This window comes from Salvelinus namaycush, chromosome 16, assembly GCF_016432855.1.
Source record: "Salvelinus namaycush isolate Seneca chromosome 16, SaNama_1.0, whole genome shotgun sequence".
NCBI classification, from domain to species: Eukaryota; Metazoa; Chordata; class Actinopteri; order Salmoniformes; family Salmonidae; genus Salvelinus; species Salvelinus namaycush.
The window spans coordinates 8,365,275-8,383,661 of NC_052322.1; the positions used below are offsets into that span (position 1 = coordinate 8,365,275).

At 45.4% G+C, this 18,387-nt stretch overlaps 1 protein-coding gene across 1 annotated transcript in view; it reads left to right on the plus strand.

The window, feature by feature from the left end:
* The first annotated feature begins 248 nt into the window (after positions 1 to 248).
* The window catches only part of skia (v-ski avian sarcoma viral oncogene homolog a), a 77,145-nt gene continuing 59,006 nt past the window's right edge, over positions 249 to 18,387 (plus strand). The window contains exon 1 of the mRNA XM_039010400.1: positions 249 to 1,712. Within this exon, the coding sequence (XP_038866328.1) occupies positions 807 to 1,712 (906 nt within the window). The 5' untranslated portion in view covers positions 249 to 806. The remainder of the gene's footprint in view (positions 1,713 to 18,387) is intronic.

The following is an 18,387-nucleotide window of genomic DNA, read 5'->3' on the forward strand; positions in this document are numbered from 1 at the left end:
CTCTTTCGGTTACAGCCGTTCCTAGCTGTGAATCAAGGGATTCAATGAGCCCTGTGCATTTTTTCGCCTTTGCATATTCCGTACAAGGCTTCTAGAAGTAGGGGAGTGTCGACTTGTTCCTGGAAGAGCCAGCCTGCGGAGTCAGTCACATTCTTGGCTGGGATTCAATGATTGAGCCAGACACTCACAAACACTGAGAGAGGGATGCGAGAGAGAGCGAGAGGGAGAGGGGGGGAGAGAGAGAGAGAGCGAGGGGGCAAGTGAGTGAGTGGGTGAGTGAGTGAGCGAGCGCAACCCAGCTCACAGACTAGCCATCTCCACACAGGCGTAGCGAACTGCGTGGGTAAACGGAGTGTTTGCATCGGGCTCTACTGCAGTATTTCAAACTGATTTTTGTATGTGTTTTACACCTGTTACATAGAGAGAAGGCTTTGCTTTTTCGGTCGATACTTTTACATAGAGAGAAGGCTTTGCTTTATCGGTCGATACTTTTTCTGGAACTTCAAAAGCGTATCATTCCTTTTTGGAGGAGTTTCAGAGGGACGCGTTTTAGATATGGACAGTCGGGAGTCTACTGCATGGGAAGACTCGCCGGTGTCACCATTTGCCTAGTAGGCTCCTAGTCAACGGAATTGGAAACTCACTACCTGGGACTTTTTTTGTGGATGTTTGATGAAGCGCTTTTCGCACTTGACTGATTCTGGGATACCTTGGATTTACAAGGAACCGGGACCTATCGTGTCTTTCGATTGTTTTAGTTTCCCCCAGTTGACAGGAACTCTCGCTTTCAAAGTCGTAGTGAAAACATGGAGACTGTAACTCGACAAAGCTTCCAACCTCACCCAGGACTGCAACAAACTCTCAAGCAGTTTCATCTGAGTTCTATGAGCTCCCTCGGCGGACCGGCGGCTTTTTCTGCTCGATGGCCACATGACCTCCTGTTCAAGAAGGATGGGAAAGAGCCCGAGCCCGTGCTGCATCTGCCCATGCAACCGCCGACAGTGATGCCAGGGCCTCTCTTCATCCCGTCCGACCGCTCCACTGAGAGGTGCGAGACGGTCTTGGAGACGGAGACTGTCTCCTGTTTCGTGGTCGGCGGCGAGAAACGTCTGTGCTTGCCGCAGATCCTCAACACCGTCCTGCGGGATTTCTCCCTCCAACAGATCAACTCGGTGTGCGACGACCTCCACATCTACTGCTCCCGGTGCACGGCGGAACAGCTGGAGATCCTCAAAGTCATGGGAATTCTCCCATTCTCCGCGCCTTCCTGCGGACTCATCACCAAAACTGACGCGGAGCGCCTGTGCAATGCCCTGATTTACGGGGGCACCTACCCGCCGCACTGCAAGAAAGAGTTCTCTGGCTCCCTGGAGCTGGAGATCACGGAGAGAAGCTTCAAAATATACCACGAGTGTTTCGGAAAGTGCAAGGGTCTCTTCGTCCCGGAGCTGTACACCAGCCCAAACGCAGCCTGCATTCAGTGCATGGACTGCAGACTCATGTACCCGACACATAAATTCGTGGTGCACAGTCACAAATCGTTGGAAAACAGGACTTGCCACTGGGGCTTTGACTCTGCGAACTGGAGGGCATACATCCTATTGGGCCAGGATTACACAGGGAAAGAGGAGAAGGCGCGCCTGGAGCAGCATTTGGACGAGATTAAAGAGAAATTTGACTTCGCCAACAAATATAAGAGGAAAGCATCAAGGGTGAGTTGAAGTCAATGTTACAATGTAGTTGCACTGTGTTGCAAGTGTTGTTGCATTATACGAATGTTGTTACACTGTTGAACGTTTGTTTCCATTTCTCTTTCTGGTGTGTTGTTGTGTTGTCTTCTTGTAAATACAATGTTATCTAGAACGTCTCCTATCTAGAGTACAGTATACTATTGGTGCAAACTGCAATGACTTGTCCCTGCCATGGGTTTGTTTAGACTGGAGGCGAGTCTTTCCAGGATTTGGTTACACTTCACATATTGTTACTAATTGTCCACCAATACCAGCTAAACGCCTCTGGTGGCAATAAAATCATTATTTGCCTGTGAAACACCTCTGCGGGTGTCAATGGCTCAATTTTATTGACCTTACTTTAAAAACAATCCCATTTAACAACAAATTACCCTATAATAGTGTTACAACAACTATCGAGAACTCATGTGATGTAAGGACGGGACAAGGAAATAAAGTCGTCATTTCTTAAATCCGGAGAACACCTCCTACAGCAAACCCCCCCCCCCCCCCCCCCCCCCCCCCCCCAGGCAGTTGCACGCTCGCACCCCACTCCCCCTTTACATCTCTTGAGGTGGGGGCCGCCGCTCTCTCAGTTCGCACTTTGCAGTGTATTGTGGCAGACTGGCTGTGTTTGAGAAAGAGGCACTTTGCTCGGGCCAAGTTATCTCAGGTACTTGAATGTGGATGTTTCGTTAACGAGGGGCTCTTCCGTGCGTAATGGCGGGCTGGCTTTTTATTATGACGCGCGAGATAGGTTCATTGTTGTGTCTGCCTCGAGAGCCCATTACAGTAGAAGACGTCGACTTTGTCAGCTGAAGAACTAGTAGCTACTATCGCTTCAATCTGTCTGTGTTTGTGCCGATGGGTTACTATAGTAAGATCAAATCCCATGTCACAACAAAATATGTTAAATATTACTAAACACTTTTTTATTATGATTTTCCCCCCTCCAAATGCAGTGATTCTAAAAAAAAAAATGATATTATTTCAGAGCACTTATATTCTAATGAGAAGACGAGAGGGAGGGGAGACCAGCACTGTTTTTGCAAGCCATTAGTGATGGGCATTCCGAATCTTTTCGGTGACCTGGCCCATTTGGATCCATTCACCTAAAAGAGCTGGCTCATTTGGCTCCCAACCGGTTCTTCATTCAAAATGCTTAAACATCGACCTATAACCATGAAACAATTGAACATATCCAATGTAAATCCCCAAAGGTAGACTAACTACCATTATGTCAGATCGTTAAATGCGCGTTCAAATACATTTTTACTTGGCCAAATTATTAGATGGCCTGAAACAAATCAGCGGGGACCAGATTTACGCGCTCTCCCCACTATTTATTGTTTCTGCCGTGCGGGTTCACCCTCTTCATATAATTATTTTGTAACTTTCTGCACAAAAACGTTGTTTTGAGCAAAGAAATCAGTAGTAGCAGTATGCAAATCAGGGAGCGAAATGAACGTCTCTTTCACCGATGCGATTCGGCTCCCGATGTTCACCAACAATATCTGTTCAAAAAGAGCGGCTCGTTCACGAACGACCCATCAAAATAAGCCATGATTTATCAGGCGGATTCCCACAGCTCTTCCATTGCCGGCTATCTGATGAGCCCTAAATGAAGGAGAGTGGAGCCTATCACACACGCGAGAGGGGCTCAGAGTCTCGTCTCCTGCATGCCACCCAGGCTCACCCTTTCGGGGTAATTGAGCGCTGTGAAGAGTATGGGGGCCTCAGTTCGCCTAACCCTGACTTTTACATTGAAGGATAGATAGGCTTTAGCCTAGAACTGCTACCACAACAGGCAGACCCTTGATTCTAAGGGCTCACACCAATAGCGTTTGCTGGCGGAGAGTACTTGGCACCGCTAAATGTAATTTGCTAACCGAATGCGCACCGATTTTACACGTAGAATCACATGAAAAATGTCAGCAGTCAGACGTCTACAGCGGGTTGTCCCTAAAACACAGCTCGCCGAACGATTGACAGACGAACGCTAGGTCCACATTCAGTTCGATGTGAGCGAGCCTTAAGTCATATGGGGGGATTAAGTCTGCGCTTTGGGGTGGGGAGGTAGGCAGAGGGGGGATCATCCCTCCCCTCTTCCTCCAGCTAGGACTGATAAAAGAGCCCCCTCCACAAATGAAAGGCAAGCATGGTCATTTGCATGAACTGTTAACATGAATAGAGTTGATGAAGCAGGGACAGGAGTATTGTGGTGGAAACATAATATGATCCCAACAAAGGGGGACATTCACCTCCCCCATCACACACACTATTTTCCCTTCCCCCTTATTACCTACTCCTTTGCCCCTCAGCATGAAAGGAGGGTGAAAGGAGAGTGGGTGATTATGGTAAGACAGTTTTCAGTGGGCCATACAAACAAAGTGGAAGTGTTTACCAACAGAGGTCTAACAATTCACCACCACAGTCTTTCCCCTTCCATTTGCCAGTATTTTAGGAGGGCCAGAGCCTTGCCATGCACAGTTAACACTTTCTCTTGGCACTCATCTGTGTTTAGGCGTGCGTGGGGGAACCTAAAGGACCCCTCTTTAAACGTCTCTTCTATTTTTAGAGGGTCTCAAAAAGCGCCCGTGTGTTAGAAATTGTTAATATGAGCGTCCTTTGTAAAAGCAATGCTAATGAGAGAAAATTTGCAGAATCTTGAATTATGATAATATTGCTAAACTTCTCTCGCTACTGTACAAGTTTCCATTTGTCAGCGCATTTCACCACGGGTGTGACTTTGAAATGCGTTTCCGAGAAGTAAGTAAGTGATAGACCGGATTGCATTTATTGTGCTTTCAATACCTTTTTTTCTTGAGTTGTTGGCGAGAGGAAAGGGTGGTTTTGTGAAGGTTTGTGAATGTAGCTGGCAGCCATCTCACAGTCAGACACAGGAAGTGAGCTCGAAGGACTTCCTGGCCTCGGAGACGCTTTGCTCCTCTGAGGAGCAGACTGCTGCTTGGTAGCAGCCGTCTGGGCATTGCCCAACACACACACGTCCCACCCATAGACAGAAAAATGACACCACACCGACTTTGCAGTACACCTTCCTTATTGCAGCCTACTTCCCTTATAAAAGGCTGTGTTGGAATTTGCGATAAAAGTGCATTCTCCGTTTTCATTTTAGATGCGAGCACGCCGGTGTTGACTGTGGGAGTGCAAACAACAGTGAATGAGCAAGTGAGTTAGCTCAGTGAACTGCTGAATGTGTTCAAAGTTTACAAGTAGGGTGTGGAGCAGTAGACTTGGTCTCTAAGTTCACCATGCCAATGTTGGCTTGCCTTTATTATCGTTTCTGGCGAGAACACATGTGGGTGGCAAACATCATCAGTGGCAGGATGTTTAGATAAGGATGGCGGCCGCAGATTTAGGACCTCCCTAGCTTTTTATTTCACATCAAGACGATGTGATTTATATGCGCCCCATCTGTTGGGAGGAGATATGAACGAGAGAAAAAGAATGGGAGAGAGCTTAGTTTATGCACAGGCAGTTTACGTTTCCACCAACGGCCAAGTTTTGCTGAGACATTTAGCAGCAGCACAGTCTTTTGGTTGCGTAAGGCGAAAAAAAAGAATACAAAAGCATTCAGACTCTGAGCCTAAAAATCTCAATGGCTCAATGGTTCTCCCTGTACTGTAGCAAGCTGGTTGGTTGCTCTCTAGTGCGGCAGGGCTATCAGACGTTGTTTAGTTGTGTGTTTTGGCAGACGTCGCGTTGTGGAAGCCAGCAGACAAGACTAGTAGTTAGCCAGGGAAAAACTAGTAGTTAGTCCGGGAAACGGGAGAGTTGCGACAGACGTTACATTCCAGACCCACCACTCCCTGCAAGAGAGAGAGGAGACAAGCCCATTATGCAAGCATCAACTGCAAACCCTTTTATGTATTTTTTTATTTTACTAGGCAAGTCAGTTAAGAACAAATTCTTATTTTCAATGACGGCCTAGGCACAGTGTGTTAACTACCTTATTCAGGGGCAGAATGGCAGATTTTTTTACCTTTTCAGCTTGGGGATTCGATCGTGCAACCTTCCAGTAACTAGTCCAACGCTCTAACCACTAGGCTACCTGCCGCCCCGACAAACCCTCTTGAATAGGCATGAATGAAACGTGTCCCCACACCTGCACGGCACTGTTATATCCAACCCTCCACCGTCCAGTTTCTTTGGGACAGAAAAATCAAGTTGTTTTCCCTCCATGTTTCATTCTCGCGCCGGGGTGGCTAGGAAGGCTTTTGTAGGCAAAGAGTAGTTGTTAGAGAGTGGCTGTGAAGGCGGAGGCATTCAGATAGGACTTTCATCGTGATGCTTTTGGTCTGCAGTTGCAGTTAAGTTTGAAAATGGAAGAAGCCTAAAACTGAGTTTGGACTACAAGCTCTTTTGTGGACTCTCAAAAGGGTGGCAAAAGTGGAAAGAGATCCATTTTGTAGAGTGCAAGCCAGGTAGCAGGCAGGCCCCTCTCTCTTTCTGCAGAGTCAGCCCTCTCTAGCAAGGAGATCTGGGGGCCTCGTTGTTTTCAAAAGCACTGCTCCAAAAGTGTGGCTGGGCTCCAGACCCTGTTTCACAGGGGCTGAAACTTCCCTTCCCACTGCCCAAAAATGTCCCCAGTGCACCTTGGGATATCTGGCCTCCAGCTGAAGGGGCCGCTTGTTGGAGGGGGGAAAGGGAGGGAAGGAGTGGGGGAGGGAAAGGAAGGGGTAGGAAGTGAACTCCCTGAGGGAACAGAAGACCATGTCCTGTTTCATATGCAAGGCACAGGCACGGCTAAGCCTTTTGACGGAGAACCATATCCACACTGTGGACAGCACAACAGCTGGTAGCCATGCATATCAATGGCCACAGAGAGAATATCCCTCTTCACTTCGTTTTGGGAGGGTTTTCAGTAGGGAACTGCAACTGCATTAAAATACATACACGGCTGCGATGGGCCAGTGGTTTTGGGGTAGTGGTTGAATTGATTGAAGAAGGACTTTTTTGCATGGTGTTGTCGTGAGGGCTGTTGTGATCGCAGAAGACCCATCCAATGACTCCTGTGTGTGTGTGTGTGTGTGTGTGTGTGTGTGTGTGTGTGTGTGTGTGTGTGTGTGTGTGTGTGTGTGTGTGTGTGTGTGTGTGTGTGTGTGTGTGTGTGTGTGTGTGTGTGTGTCTGTCTGTGCATGACCGAGAAATGACAAACTCTACAGAAGCCTGCATAGTGCCTAGCTAAATGAGTCCTCCTCCAATCTCTATCTCTGACCAGGCAGACTGTGACTACTCTGAGTTGTCCGGGTACAGTGAGCCCTGCCTTGTTGGACCAGCATGATGGGTCAGCGGGATCAATAGGATATCGACGGCCGGGGTCTTCCCCTGTCAAGGGCGGCTGAAGAGTCCATCACTCCTTCACCTCCACTGCATAACCAGAAGGGACACGGGGATGTCCGTTTTCTCGTCTGACCTCATATCAGTTCTATCGACCACACGGGGGTAGTTGTGCAATGACCATCTCATTGCAGTTGGTTTGATTATTGAGTTTAGCAGAGTTGTATGTCGAGAGACACTATATATGGTTCTAAATCTATACGTTGTTATACATGGGTCTGACATTTAGCTAAGCGGGCTTTCTTTCCCAATGAGACCTAAGGTGTGGATTTCATACTGATAAACAGATGCTGATTCCACAGTGTAGATAAGGTGGCGGAGGAAACCTCCCGTTAACAATTTGGATGATAATTGCTCTGTAGCTTGAATGTTATTCAAATACAAGTCAATTAAGTTTCTTATTTGAATTAGCGGTTAACTTCATGTGCAAAGAGGCTCATGTTAATTATTTGCAACATGTGCCGCTCACTTGCTCTGTTTTATGTTGTCTCGCTGGGGAAAAACATCTCCCCTCCGTATTTATTTGGACAGTGAAGCTAAAATGTGTCAATTTGGCTTTGTACTCAAGCATTTTGGAGGTGACATCAAATGTTTCATATGAGGCGATAGTACAGAATGACATATTTTATTTGAGGGTATTTTCAGATCTGTTTTACCATTTAGAAATGAAAGCACTTATGTATCTAGTAGTCCCCCCGTTTGAATACGTTTTTTCTCTCATTGTATTTGGACAAATTCAATTAGTGTATTAAAGTAGTCAAACGTTTAGTATTTGGTCCCATATTCCTAGTACGGAATGACTACATGAAGCTTGTGGCTGTACGAACATGTTGGATGCATTTGCAGTTGGTTTTGGTTTTGTTTCCGGTTATGTTTTGCCCAATAGGAATTAGGAATAATGTATTGTGCCATTTTGGAGTCACTTTTATTGTAAATAACAATAGAATATCTTTCGGAACACTTCTACCTTAATGTGGATGCAAAAGCAAAAGCTTTAGCTTCACTGTCCAAATTAATACGGAGGGAAGTGTATAGGTGTATTTTGTAATTATTTCCTCTGAAGACACAGCGGGGAAAGCAAGCACTCTTTTTAGATGGGAATTAGGTGGGAATCAAGGCTTGTCTATGGAAAACTTTGAGGAACTGATGTGTTTCAAGATGAAAAGTGCACAGAATCGACACGCATTCTTGTGCTGCACCACAAAGACAATAGGTTTACACAGCATCACAACACGGCATCACAACACGCATTATTACGAGAGGCAACCAGGGAATCACAGGTGACATGCTTGACTGTGGTGTCTGGGAAATTCTTCAAAAGAGCACAATAACAGCGAGGGAGAATAAATTAAATGCGCCGATTCCTTTCATTTCTACCCTGCCGGCAGCTATTTCAATTCACAGCCTTTTAAAGTTAGTCTTAACAAACGGGGTTTCTCTCTCTACGAAAGGCTGAATGTTCACTGGAAATACTTGATAAAACAACAGATCTAATAGTGATTTATGTTCCGTTTGTTAATTTTTTACACGGGCATTTTTTGTTGTTGCATTTTCTGTTTAATTTCTCAATGATGAATTCATATGGCTAGTACACAGAGGTTTCGTTCTGACACATGAAGCATTGTCAATGGAAGTTACCGTACAGTAATTCGTATACTATCATGTTAACCTCCCAGGGATTTGGTGTTATTACTGTGGCTGCTCTGTATGTCGATAGATTCCATGAGTCCTTAGAGTATTCTCCCTCTCTCCTTAGCGATCTTTTCTAGAAGCTCACTCACTGCCTGCCATCCTCCTCCACACACACTTGCGTCTGCACACGCACACACACACACGTCCCTTGGGACCCCCTCCCCTTCCACCAACTTTGCCACTACTGTCGTCCTTGGGGAATAGCACAAATCCTATGTGCTGGAAAAGGGAGCAAAAAGACAAAAAGAGAGAGAAGTTCAATCCCTCATCACAAGCCATTGTCTGCCCTGCCTCCTCCCTCTCCTCTTCCAGTGTGTCCCCTCCCCTGCCTCCTGTCTCCCCCCTGCTGGTCTGCCTGCCTCCCGGTCAGTCAGGAGTGTCTGCATATGACAAATGGCGATCTGGGGGACGTGCTTTATGAGCAGCAAAGGTCAAGAGGGCTGGAGAGTGCATTAATATACCTGACTGCCTGAGTGACTGGGGAGCAGTGAACAGAACCTGGTGTGCTATGACGCTCTGAAGGAAAGAGGGACGGTGAGAGAGGAGGGGGGGATACAGGGAAAGGTCCCCGCACATGTAAATGACTAGGGGTATCCTTCCACTCCCCAAAGGGAAAAAGTAGTGCCAGCAGGTTACCCGGGCTACCGATTTTGGTATCTCGTAGCAACCAGAAGACGTTTGCCTGTTAGTACTGTTGTGACGTCCCACAGAAGAACCCGATGACTTCTTTTCGGTGTCATGCGTTTTTTATCAGCTGTCCGGTTGCAATTTGATGACTCATACAGATTTCCAGGTCGCAAACTACAATGTGTAGATTTTTAGTTTTTTATTATTGATGGCGGATTACCGTAAGTGGCAAGGGCCTCGTTGTTTATTTAATGACATAGAATGTTCGCAGGATGACTTGGGGTTTGAAATATTAATCGACACACATGGAACTTCCATACAAACTATTGCAATTGGCTACACATTCAACCTCCATCCAATCAACCACGACCGCCGCCTCGTCCAATTGCCTCAGAGCTACTACAGCCGTCAGCCAATGAATTCAATTATGACGTAGGGCATTTATTGGGCTTCAAGACTGGAAAAGTTTTCAATTAAGCATATATGCCCGACATGAAAAACCAAACACTTTGGTAACCAACAGTACTTGGTTCTAAAAGAAATCTCACACTGTGAAGATATTAGCCCACCACCAGACAGGGAATTCCCTACAAGTATTTGTGTGCGCACGATAAACATCCCAGTCTATTTCCGTGTTCGCACCGCTGACAATCACCCCCCCCCCCCCCCCCCCCCCTCGGAGTGGATACTTTTTGTTTTGACTCACGGCCACATATCGCACTATATCAAGAGGCTACATATGAGCCTCCGCCGTTTTGTCATGTATCTGTGTGTGGATAAAGATAGATGCAGTGTTTGGCGAGCCGTTATGGTACAGTAGTAGTACGTCCTGTATCTATCTACCTCTTTCTCTCTCTCTTTGTCTCTCTCTCTCTCTTTCTTTTTTTGTTGTTGGAAGGAGTGGCCCAGTTACAAGGACTCTGTCGTTGACACACACTGGCACTCAGACACTTCAGCCTGCTATAAACTCAATCATTCTGGGGGGTGAGAGAGGACTAGAGAAACTACCTCCATATACTTTAATAATATAACTTGTCATGAACAACCGGGAGACTATATGCTCTCCTCCACCTATTGAAATTCAGCTGATTTATTTTTCAGCTTATTAAAATTTTTATGAAATTGCATGAAATTTTTTATTAGGGAGTGTCAGTAAACAGTATGAATTGATGACGCTCATTGAAGTCCTATTGGTCCAATCCTGTGTGGGTTTGTAATGGGAAAGCGGCTGTGTGTAGAAGGTAGCCGATTGCTGAGAGAAAGAAAGAGAGAGAGAGGGGAGATTAGGGGGGGGGGGGGGGGGCTTCATTGGCATGGCTGGCTGGGGGCGATTTGTGCTGCGTCAGCTCGGACTCTCTTTGTGTGACAGTGGTGTCGGCCTTTTGAAAGAGCGCTCTGTCACATGACCTCCCCCCAAAATGATGATCCCTCTCACCCTCTCAGCTCTTTCAGCTCGCGTAAGCCAATAGTGTGCCTCAGAACAGCTCCCACGGGGACAGATGGCTGCCTGACGAAGGAAGCCAGACACACACAAAAACACACACGCTGCAGCAGACACACTCACAATCACATAAAAAGTATTATACAGCACTATCACAAATTCTTGTCAGCAGTACAGTCATTTAAAAGGAAAGAACTCTACATTCTGCTTTGGTGAAAGTGTTTTTAGATATAATGCTTCGCAGTGAGGTGTTTTTTAAAATTTACACTCATCTAATCATCTAATGCTTAACTAGCCAAATACCCACGTGAGCGACAAGAGAACATTTGAATAGGAATGGCCTATTCTGCCTCGTTTGGTTTGTGATTGTGCAAGCGTGTGTGTCTGCGTTGTTTTATGCCTGGATCAGCTGTAGGAGGAGGTTTGCAATTGCTCACTGCCTACTCATTTCCATTTCCATCTCCATCTGTCTGTCTCCCACGGTGATGGAGGCTTGCCTTTCCCTGCCCCCTCTCCACACATACACACACTCACACACACACCTCCCGTCGTCAGGTGTGTAGGCAGGCACTGTTATGAGGCTGTTAGGCAGCTCACAGGAGAGAGTCATGAGGTTGGCAGGATCCTACTCCCACTGTGTAATGGGAAAAGCCAATTCCAAAGCCTGGCTAATCTTGTTTCAGATTGAAACAGCACGATTAGACTGGAGGGCAGCTGCTAAGTGTACTTCTCATAGGTGGCGCCTCCGTTACTCGGTCGCATCATGCCATTGTTATGACCGCTCTCAAGTCGTCCTCTAACAGCGGCGCCATAGTGGTGCCCTAAAGTGGTGATTAACCCAGTCATTCTGGACGGAGGCTAACCACTGTTTCGTCTAAATTACACTATAGTGCCTGGAAATACAATGACATTGCTAAAGTAGTCAAATATTAACACTTTGCCAGCCTTATCATGTCGTCAAATTTACTTTAGACTGATGGCAATGTTGTCATTAGCTAGCAAAGTTTGTCAAAAATAGCTAGCAATGCTAACGTTGGCTAGGTAAAATCCGGTCAATTTTATACAGCATCTAAAGCCAATCTGGCGACATCAAAATGATGACAAAAGGTTTTCCTACTAGTTATTTGCCTCCCTTTGAATGTTGTTGTATTTCCATGCCACTGTAATCCACTTTTGATGAGATCTTCATTAGCGCTCATTGACGATGCATTGAGTAAAATGCTCAGTCGGGCATCAGTCCAAAACTAACGTTCAGAACAATATTGTGATAAAAGATGCAACCCATGAATAGGGGAAATCGCTTTGCTTTGCACAGTGGATGTACTGTATGTAGGCTGCATATGTTCAGTAATGTATGTGATGATGGTGGGGATCGGAGGTGGACTGGTTGGTAAAACAAAGCTTCTGTATCTGAAAGATGCTAACGCTATATGCTACCACAGACATGCTCATAGCAAACAGAGAGCCTGCTGTCCCCTACACTGCATCTCTCATTCAGAGGATGGGGGGACTCAAATGTCACAATTCCCACAGCCCCCCCTCCCCAAAAATTTAAATAGCGGCGTCATGATCTATCCCTCCAAACATCGGATGCCAGGCCCTGTGTGGCTATTGAATTATGAAAAGGCTTGGGGGTATTCTGTTGTGGAGGGAGGCTGCAACCCCCTCTTTTGGGGGGTGGGTTAGTTATTAAAGAGTGGTTGTGCATGCTTAGCCGCAGCCATGTCAAAGGGCAGGTCCCATGGGCTTTGGGGGGTATTGTGACCCCCCCCTCTACGGGGTTTTGTGGCTGGCCTTTGTCATCTCTTTCTATGGAGGGCATCAGCTGGGACATTGCGCTCTCCCCACCCCCCTTTGTCGCGTCATTACTTGTCCCAAGCTACTGAGTCACAGACAACTGCTCATTATTGGACCCCTACCGTCCCCCTCCTCTACCTTTACTCTCCTCTGTTTGTGCTTCCCTTCCTAGAGTTTTACTTATAAATGAATGACTGCTAGCTAAGGTGCCAAGAAGGGATAGGCCTACATATAAATAGCAGATCTGGGTTTATATGCATGTGTGTTTGAGTATCTGGTTTAAAAAATATAGTTTTTCTGTGTATTTGAGTATTTTCAAATATACAGCCCAAAACAAATACCTTTATTTGAGAATTTGAATGGTTATTTGTATAAACCAAATAGTCGGCAAATTGTATTTGACCATATGTTAAAATACTTATTTTAAATACTATTTTCGATAGCTGTGTTAAATGTACGGGAGTGCATTTCACTCTGTGTATTTTCGTTTTTCTAATACTTTCCAAGTGTATTTACAAATACATTAAAATATGAAACTACTTGTCTTTTCAAATTAAAATACAGTACCAGTCAAAAGTTTGGACAAACCTACTCATTCAAGTGTTTTTCTTTATTTCTGCTCTTTTCTACATTGTAGAATAATAGTGAAGACATCAAAACTATGAAATAGCACACATGGAATAATGTAGTAACCAAAAAAGTGTTAAACAAAGCAAAATATATTTTATATTTTATATTCTTCAAAGTAGCCACTCTTTGCCTTGAAGACAGCTTTACACACTCTTGGCATTCTCTCAACCAGCTTTTCCAACAGTCTTGAAGGAGTTCCCACATATGCTGAGCACTTGTTGGCTGCTTTTCCTTCACTCTGCGGTCCAACTCATCCCAAACCATCTCAATTGAGTTGAGGTTGTCGTGGAAATATTCAGTCAATCATACTTCTCAAATACCGGAGCCTGTGAGTTCAAATAGACTTTTATTACAACATAATACAAGCCATGCTGGTTCATGAAAACAACTAACTTTCCAGTCTTGGCACAGACTTCTTATACATTTTTCCTCCTGACGTCACACACAGTAACTCCTTCATGCGGTCTCCACTGAACAGTTGATGTTGAGATGTGTCTGTTACTTGAACCCTATGAAGCATTTATTTGTGCTGCAATCTGAGGTGCAGTTAACTCTAACAAAGTTATCCTTTGCAGCAGAGGTAACTTCTACATTGGGCCAGTAGGTAGCCTAGTGATTAGGGTGTTGGGCCAGTAACCGAAAGGTTGCTAGATCGAATCCCTGAGCTGACAAGGTAAAAATCTGTTGTTCTGCCCCTGAACAAGGCAGTTAACCCACTGTTCCTAGGCCGTCATTGTAAATAAGAATTTGTTCTTAACTGACTTGCCTAGTTAAATGAAAAATAAATAAACTCTGGGTCTTTCTCTCCTGTAGTGGTCCTTTTGAGAGCTGGTTTCATCATAGCGCTAGATGGTTTTTGCAACTGCACTTGAAGAAACTTTCAAAGTTCTTGAAATTTTCCAGATTGAGTGACCTTTATGTCTTAAAATAATGATGGACTGTCGTTTGTCTTTGCTTATTTGAGCTGTTCTTGCCATAATATGGACTTGGTCTTTTACCAAATAGGGCTATCTTCTATATGCCACTCCTACTTTGTCACAACACAACTGATTGTCTCAAACGCATTAAGAAGGTAAGAAATTCCACAAATTAACTTTTAACAAGGCACACCTGTTAATTTAAATGCTTTCCAGGGGACTACCTCATGAAGCTGGTTGAGAGAATGCCAAGAGTGTGCAAAGCTCTCATCAAGGCAAAGGGTGGCTACTTTGAAGATTCACAAATATAAAATATGTTTGTTTAACACTTTTTTTGGTTACTACATGATTCCATATGTGTTATTTCATAGTTTTGATGTCTTCACTATTATTCTACAATGTAGAAAATAGTAAAAATGAAGAAAAACTCAAATGAGTAGGTGTTTCCAAACGTTTGACTGGTACTGTATATCTGAATACCTACTTCGATTTTATGTGAAGTAATTGAGATATTTCAAAGTATTTGAACCCAGGACATTGACACGGTAGCATCACAAACATTCATATTATCTTAAATCCTATAGTATACTGGAGAAGATTATAGAAGATTTTACCGAGTCATGATGTAGCTAGCCACAATGTAGCTTACCCTCTTCTTTCTGAGGTAAAAACGAAATAAACATTTCCTCGGAAACGACTGAATGTACTTGCGGCTGTTTACTTTTGGGCAGGGCAGGAATTGTGTGGCATGTGTGGCATCTCTCTTGTGTGGAGGGAAAGGGTAGAGTAGCGATATGAATCTGTAAACGTCTGTGATCCTTGCTTTGTTTAGTCTACCGACTCATTGCGATGTCTGCCTGCTCTCTGCCTGGGTTAATCTTACAGAAGATGAATCCGACGGGAGACGGAAGTAATTGCCCTATCGATCCAACAAAGCACTTGTTCTGAACTTTGACCGGTGACTAGAAACTGCAACTGTTGATCACCACAGCCTGGCTACATTTAGTAACAAATAGAACAACACATTTCTCTGTCTGTACTCCAGTCTTAACTATCCACTATAGATGTCAGTACTCAGTTGGACTAGCTATCCATATTATGTAAACTGCTATACATTGATCCAACAACAGTTACTTGGTTCGTTTTTGGTAATTTTACCGATTCTAGATTCAAGTAATTACTTTCCAATACAAATATTAGATGTAGGCTAGGACTGGAGAACAGTCAAGAAGTGGAGAAGTTACAGCGAGAAGGGGGTTCGAGGAGAGAGAGATAAGGGTGGTATTCTGCTGTTGGTGGCTCACCGTGGGGATCAGAGAGCAACTTCTAGTCACATGCCACTCTTCCCCTCAGGCTGCCGGAAGTCACCGAACTGGTTCCCCAAGAATGTCTGTCCCAAATGATCTACCTTCTACCTCTGTCTGTTAGTCAGACAGTAAAGGAGGGCTTTGAGGATGAAGTTTAGACTGGAACTAGTGAGCAAAGAGGTGGAATTTAGACTGGTGCAAGGGAGCAAGGTAGTTCACCTTTTAGAGAGCAATGTTGGATCAGTTTAGAGCTTTTCGTTAAGACTGTCGGCAGCCAGCGAGGCAGCAAAAGAAACAAACTCGGCTGCCGGTCACACCATGGCAGATTTTCAGGAAGCAGAGGTGGGATGTGTATGTGTGTGTACCCCCCTCCTCTCCTCTCCATGCCCCACGGCTCAGTTTATGCCTCAGGAATGAAGTTTCTGAAACAATGGCTTATAATGTCATTAACATCTTTCCTGCAGTCTCTCCCTCCAGCCTCTCCCACCTCCACCTCCAAGTCACTGATCTCCCCAATGAATCCCATTCTAGCCCACTCTGGCAAATGAACTGGCAGCATAGATACTAAATAAAACAAGGTGTTGAAAGGGGATCCCTCCTCCTGGAGTCCTGGCTATAGGGCGCCTGGGTCTCAAATGAAGGAAGCTGCCTCCGACCACGGCACACAACTCTTTATTTTTTGGTTCTTTCTTTCTTTCTTTAATTTTTCCTTTACATATCCCATGGTTCTCTCTCTCCCTACCTCTCTAGGCTTGAGTGTAACCTATTGATTTAATGTCCCTTGTGCCCTTCCCCCGCCTCACACAATCTCTCATAGAAACACGCATGAATACGCACCTACGCACGCACGCACGCACGCACGCACACACACACACACACACATACACACACACACACACACATACACACACACAAATAAATAAATGACGGCATGCACACACACTCCAGTCAAACACACTCACCACCACTGAAACAAACACTCCCATAGTCCTCGCCAAATGCATAAATATTCACACAGTCAAACATCCGCACATGCTATTTACACACACTTGCACCCCCAACACTCCGCCAGGGCAGACAATGAATCTCTTGAAGCCCCTGGCTTATAATTCATGTAATTGTAGATGTGCAGACAGGCAAATGTGTGGAGTGTGTAACAGCCTCCTCAGTGTAAAGCCTCCCCAGGAGTACAAAGGCATTATTTCCCTGCGTAAGACCCTATCCCTAGCTGTTCTTCAAGGGGGAGACTGTCAAAGCTATCTTCAGCAGTAGGACATCTGTTTATATAAAGCATACCACCATTTATATCCGTCTCTGTTAATCTCCCTCCACACACGTGTGTTGTGGGGGTGTGTGTGTGTCTGTGTGTATGGGTGTGGGGCAGTGGCAGGCGGGCGGTCATCTTATCCTTATTCCATCTCCTGTGACCTCTACCCCCTTCGCTCGGCTCATCTGTTTGCCCTGTTTAATTATCTTTGCAAACACACACAAACACACATACACACACATACACACACAGGTCAAGGCTCCCGGTGAACCTTGCCCTCTGGGCCACACAGACTCATCCAGAGGCTGGAGAAGGCAGAGAATGATGGAAAACCTACCTCCCTACTTCCACTCCCCATCTCCAGGCCTGACAACTGGTGGTCTGCAAGGCTCTGGATTAAACTGACTCCTTGGTGTGTGTGTGTGTGTGTGTGTCTTTCTTTCTCTGTATGTCTGTGGTCTGTACAGCATGCACCTTTTCACAAACACTAGCCAGAGACAGTCTGTGTCGCGACGCCCAACAGTCCAACAGATAGGCCTACATGCTGCCGTCGGAGTTTGTTGGACGGTCACAAAAAAAGGAGAGAATTCTTGGCGTATTTATTTTAGATTTGGAAATCCAATCCGTCTGTATTTTGTGGTAGGAATGATACCTTAGCAAGGTTAGTTTCATAGGAGTGAGCGAGAGAGAGGCTTGGGTTTTGTACATGTTTGATTTTCCACGCGCCTGCCGAGCCAGTCGGTATTATTGTAAGAGAAAATGAGATGCAGGGCGAGTGTTTAGTCTTCGGGAATGGACAGAGGGAGAGATGTTATGTCTCTCTTTCTGATGATCAATTTATTCTTCTTCTCTCTCTCTAACATGTTCTCTTTTTCGTTCTCTTTTACTCTTTCTTTTTCTCTCTGACTGTGGTATTCTCTCTCTCCCTCTCTCTCTAGCTCTCTCTCCCTCTGTCTCTCTGCCCCCCCCCTCCCCATCCCTCCCTCCCTCTCTCCTTGGCTGGGGTTCCTTTCTTCCCTGGCTCTCGTGTAGAAGCCATCCGACTCAGGACGTGCCATGAAACATCAGAATCCACTTCCTGCAGAAATCAATACATCTCAGGTCCTGTGCAGACCCACACATTGGCATATGGCTGGGAATGCATGCACACAGACACATGCAATGGCATGCTTTCACACACACACACACACGTACACACACACATCCTCGGGACACACATCGGAAAAGAGGATAAACGAATTGCCCTTGTGTTGGAATTAGACTTGGCCAAAAATAAAAAAGGTTTATTGCACCATTTATGTAATGGCGGCCTCAAAATGTCTGTGGTATTCAGACTAACTGCTGGAAATGGCAGGGAATCAGAGCACCCCACCCTCCCTGGCTGAAAACGGATGTGGTGTGGAGGGATACTGCTATGCCTTGTCTGCAAGCTTTCAGCAATTAACCCTGCGCCACTGCAAACAGCACTAGCAAAACATTTCAGGCTTCATTTTACTGCTTATCCTATGCTAAATGCTACCAGTGCTAGGCTACAAGCTAAACCCACTACACTCGGCATTTGGATGGGATGGAAGGATGCACCCTCCCTCCTCAGTGCAGCGGTAATTAAATGATAGCT